Raw genomic sequence first — 5,024 nt, 5'->3', positions numbered from 1 at the left:
TGCTGAGCAAGATTAGTGCCCTTCCCTAATGTAGGCCATAAAAGAGAGGCTCCACAATAAAGGACTTTGTTTTTGCTGGTGGGTTGAGCTTCAGCTTCCTCAGGAGCTGCAACAGGCTGGCGATGTTGGGGAGAGCCTTGTGCTACTGGGGAGCATTGCAGCTCCCATGGGACTGGGCTGTCCCTGTGGTGTGGAGCAGGGTGGTATTGGGCGGTGTGCAGGAGATGGCATGGCCCAAAGCCCTGAGGAGCAGGAGAGCCTTGATGCTGCACAGAGGGTTCAGCTGCCCTGAACCTGGGAGCCATCTGGGGCAAATCAGCGTGGGCTCATTTGGTGGAGCTTGTGCCATCTTGTTTGGTCCTCTCCTGTTTTGCAGGTTGTTTTGGTGTGTGGGTTGGTGTAGGTCTGCTTATCTGGGCGTCTCTCTGATAGGGCTGGGCTTTTCAGCGGCTGTAGGCGAGGTGACAAAGGGGATTTATGCTTTTGTCTTGGACTTCTCATCAGCTGGGAAGAAATACTTGTTGCCTGCAAGTTGCTTTAGAAGCCCATCTGTCAGGGATGCCTCACTCCCAGGCTGCCATCTCCTCCTGCTAGACCCTAACCCTGGTTGGGGTGTGATGTTGACACCGCCTGTTCCCTGGCACGCTCCCTCCCCTGCTGTCCCATGGCTTCTTGCTGGGGTTTGATCTCCTTCCTTTGCTCTTCAGAAAAAAGCCCAGCCCATCCTTGCTCCACAGGCGTTGCAGGAACACTGTGTGAGGGAAAGTTCTTATGATCTCTTCTATCTCTTTGCAGAGAGTTCAGGTATAAAACAAATATCACATTCCATGACAATGACACTGTCTCCTTCCTGGAGTATCGGCAACTCTTCTTCCAGCCAGACTTGTCCCACGGCAGCGAAGACGAGTACATTGTTCTGCCAAACATTTTGATGATGGTAAGAACTTGATCCCTGGATGGGTGCAGATTCAATTTCTGAGCTTGCGGGAGGGCAGTGATGCCCAACACTGACTCAAAACTTACTTTCTTCTAGGACTTAAAGCTAATCAAGCCATGAGGTGATTAAGCTTATAAAATGCAGTTTTCTGCTTTCTGGCTCTTGGTTGTCGTGTTGGGCTGTTACCCTTCCAAAAGCAGACAGTGCAGAGGGGCTGACAAAGTGGCTGGGCTCAACTCTTCAGCCTTGTCTTGGTGTCCTCTGGGGAAATGGAGCCTGTGAGCCCTCAACTGCTTTCTCCCTAAACTGGGGATAAAACGTGAATCTCAGTTTGTCCAAAGGATTTCTCTAGGGCTATAGATGGGTGCAGCAGAAGGACCTTGCTGAGCACCAAAGATGCATTGGTTCCTCTTTGGTAAAGATGGGGCTCTCATCTCAGAGGTTTGTTTTCTTTTCCAGGGAGCAGCTGTAATGATGGAAAATCTGCCAAACTTTGTGAAATTTTTACTGAGTGGAGCCCTGGCTGGCATGAAACAGGAGGCGTTCATGAACCGGACAGTGAGGGACATCATGTGGGGGTATGAAGACCCTCTTATCGACACAATAAATAAGCTTGTTCCTGGCCTGATCCCTTTCAAGGGGAAATTTGGCTTATTTGTACAGGTAAGTAAAAAACTGTTGCATGGGAACTCTAAAATCACAGCAATATTGGTGTTGGGATTGAGCGTCTGCGCTATCCCTTTCACAAACTGCTTGGAGCAGCCATGTGTAGTTGATGGTGGTTGTGTAAGGCTGCCTTAATTCTCCCCCGAAGCAGAAATGCACGTGTTGGAAGCTGTTGCTGGCAACTGAAATAAGTAAAAATTCATAGCTTCGGGCATGAGGCACCCTTGGAGCTGACAAAGCATGCAAAGCCATTAGCATATAGCAGTCTTGCTGCACAGAATGGATTAAAAGTTATGATCTTCTCTCTGCAGCTCAACAACTCCAATTCAGGACTGTTCACAGTGAACACGGGCATGAAGAACATCAGTAGAGTTCACATGGTGGATTCATGGAATGGACTAAAGAAGGTAAGTGTCGGGCAGTGAACCTCTAATATGAGGGCAATGCCTGAGCTAAAGCAAGATAGGCTGAAAACTTTCAGTGCTGTTGTCTCTCTGGGTGGTAGGTTGGAAAGCAAGGTTCTGTGGGACTTCAACTGCTGCAACTTCTTTTCAATCAAAGTGCCAGAAGGCAGCCATGTGACAAGAGGCTTGTCATGAAATATTAACTTCAGCTCATCATCAGTGTGACTTGGGCTCCCTTGAAGTGCTAATGGAGCTGGTTGCTTCTAATGGTTGAAGTCCCAGAGTCCTGTGGCATGTGTTTAAGGTGTTATTTAGATGTCCTTGTTAAAGGGGTGCTTATTCTTCCCTTGTGGAATTCCACTCCTAACTAAAATCAACTGAATTGACAGATCAACCACTTTGGGAGCACTTGGGACAGGGGGATCTTGTCCTGTTTTTCCATTAATTGGGCAGATGTTTGAATGGGAAAGATCTTGGAAGGTCTTCAGCGTTGCTATCTCAAGCTCCTGTGGAAGCAGTGTAGAGTGGTGGATGTCCCATGCAGGGGTGGAAGCCAACTCTCCAGCAAGCTCATCGTTCTGAGCTCTTCTCTCTACATCTGTCCTACAGGTGAACTACTGGCGGAGCAATGAGTGCAACATGATCAACGGGACCTCAGGGGAGATGTGGCCACCGTTCATGTCCCCAACATCACTGGAGTTCTACAGCCCTGATGCCTGCAGGTGAGGCTACAGCTGCCAGCCTGTCCCCGTGCAGGTGGCAGGAGCTGCAGCGCTTGCCCTGTGCACGCAGGGTGCCTGTGCAGTGACGCAGAGGGCTCGGGACTAGTTTCTGTAGTTAATGTTCAGCTGCAGTTCAGTGTTGCGGTATCTGAGCTTTACAAACAGAGTAGTTGTCTAATTAGCAGCGTCTTGTGGTATTCATAAATACCTTCCAGGTCACTGGAGAAGTCTTGTTTGCCCATGTTGAATCGGTAGACAATAACCAGTCTAGATAATATGTGGGAGGCGAGAGGGAGAAGTAAGAGTTGTCACAAGGAAACGCAGCTGTAACCGTTTGCAGAACTCTTTCAGCTGACTGAACACTTGCAGAAGTGCTGTCAGGAGATCTTGTGCCATCATTTCCAGGCTGCTGCTTTGCTTGTTTCTTTACTGCCTAGTTCATGCATTGCTGTGCATGTCTGTCCTGTATAAGACACCCTGAGCTGAGCTGATCACACAGGGGTTAAAGTACCCTGCAGAGCTTGCCTGTGTGGAAGCAACCAGAGGCTGGAAGGAGGGGAGGCCAGGAGGAAGGCGGTGGCACAAAACCCTGTCCCCAGCTTGGGGAAGATAATGTTAATTCTGGCTTTGTAGATAGTGCTGCAAAACAAGCAAGTGCTCATGTTGAATAGAGAACAATGACCTCTTCAGCGGAACAAGCATAGTCAGCTGAGCCAAGTATTAGTGCAGGAATTCCTCTACACAAGGGACATCAGCAAATACCAACATGACCCGGAGCCAAGGACTTACAGGGAAGTTTACCAGTAATCAAAGTTTAAACACACATACCTGTTTTTGTAAAACTAGAGAAATCTTCTAGGGAACAGAGCATGTTTCCAGGCAAGGCGTAAAGTGAAGGGGAGGAAACCAAGCTTGGTTTCTTGTTGGTGTAGGGATTCCTGCGGGACAGTGCTATGGAGGAAGTGGTTCTGCCTCTTCACCAGGCAGTGCTGTCTTCTCCCCAGATCTCTGGCTTGGCCTCTCTGCTAGCCCAGCTGGCTAGAAGGGAGTCACAAACATCAGCTGATAGACTAAGAGCACATCTGCCTTGCTGCAGGCAGGAAACTGTGGGCAGGGAAGGGCATGGGATGGCTCATCTCCTGAGCTGTTGCATATTAGCTGCATCTCAGCATCAGCTGCGCTTGCCTGGATGTCCCTGCAAGGTAGGCAAGGCTTTATCCTGCTGATGTGCTGCAGCAGCCTCTGCCTCCTTGCTGGAAGGTGAGCACAGCAGAGAGGCATGCACGTAACTGCTGAATGTGCCCTGAATGCCCCATCCTTGGTCCTGGTGTCAGAAAGCAGCCATATGAATAAGCATCCCCCTTGGCTTGCCCAGGCTATCTGCATCCGTGCAAGCCTTGCTTGAAAGAGGACGTGTGAAGGAAGCTAACTTCCCTCCTGGAAACTTGCATTTCTCCTGGCCAACTGGTAGCAATAATGCAGCATAACATCACTAGCCTGTTGTATCAAGAAAAAAAATCTTGCTGCGTAATGTAGTTCATAAGGTAAAAATTTTCCACTCCCCTGACAGCCTGCGTGCTGGAGCTGGGCTGCAAAATGGATTTAGCTGGTGCCCATCGCCTGTGACAGAGCACTTCTACCTCAGAGCCAAGGCTTGCACAAAGAGGGTATTATCTTTTGGAGAGCAGCCCTGGGGATTACTACATGCCTCTAAACAAATCTCATCTGGATACTGCAAACAGACTTGTAAGTCTGTGGTTTCTCTCCATAACTAGTCCTGAGCAGCCCTTTATCTGTGCTTAAAACATGGAAAGAAAATGGCTTAAATCCTCATTCCCCATCCAAAGCACTGCTCTGGGTGTTTATCTTGATCTCAAAGTCTAAGTTATGTTTCAACCGCATCTTATCCAGCGAAGATAAGAGCCCAATTCTGGGCCGGGAACCTCTTGACTAATCCTGATCCTTCTTCACTGAAACCCTTCCAGATCCTTGACGCTGGTGTACGAGCAGTCCGGGAAGTTCCAGGGTGTGCCCACCTATCGCTTCGTGGCACCAAAAACTCTCTTTGCCAATGGCACGGACTATCCACCCAACGAAGGTTTCTGCCCCTGCATGCAGTCCGGCATCCAGAACGTCAGTTCCTGTAGGATGAGTAAGTCCTTTCCTCCCCAGACTCCCCCTGATGTACCAACATTAAACTGTAGGGATGTGAACAAGCTTGGGTGTCTGGCAAATCAGCTCTGTTATCTGCCAGTGTGCTAAAAAATACTGTCAGGGTCTGCCTGCATGGCATTC

At 49.2% G+C, this 5,024-nt stretch overlaps 1 protein-coding gene across 1 annotated transcript in view; it reads left to right on the top strand.

The window, feature by feature from the left end:
* The window catches only part of SCARB1 (scavenger receptor class B member 1), a 20,001-nt gene that overhangs the window by 4,577 nt on the left and 10,400 nt on the right, over positions 1–5,024 (top strand). Inside the window, exons 3-7 of the mRNA XM_010171228.2 lie at positions 796–937; positions 1,397–1,600; positions 1,915–2,010; positions 2,617–2,729; positions 4,715–4,881. Coding sequence (XP_010169530.2) covers positions 796–937; positions 1,397–1,600; positions 1,915–2,010; positions 2,617–2,729; positions 4,715–4,881 — 722 coding nt within the window. The remainder of the gene's footprint in view (positions 1–795; positions 938–1,396; positions 1,601–1,914; positions 2,011–2,616; positions 2,730–4,714; positions 4,882–5,024) is intronic.

Source organism: Antrostomus carolinensis, unplaced genomic scaffold (assembly GCF_000700745.2).
Source record: "Antrostomus carolinensis isolate BGI_N321 unplaced genomic scaffold, ASM70074v2 scaffold15607, whole genome shotgun sequence".
Classification (NCBI taxonomy): domain Eukaryota; kingdom Metazoa; phylum Chordata; class Aves; order Caprimulgiformes; family Caprimulgidae; genus Antrostomus; species Antrostomus carolinensis.
The sequence above is the reverse complement of the archived record's forward strand: the minus strand, read 5'-3'. Positions and strand labels throughout refer to the sequence as shown.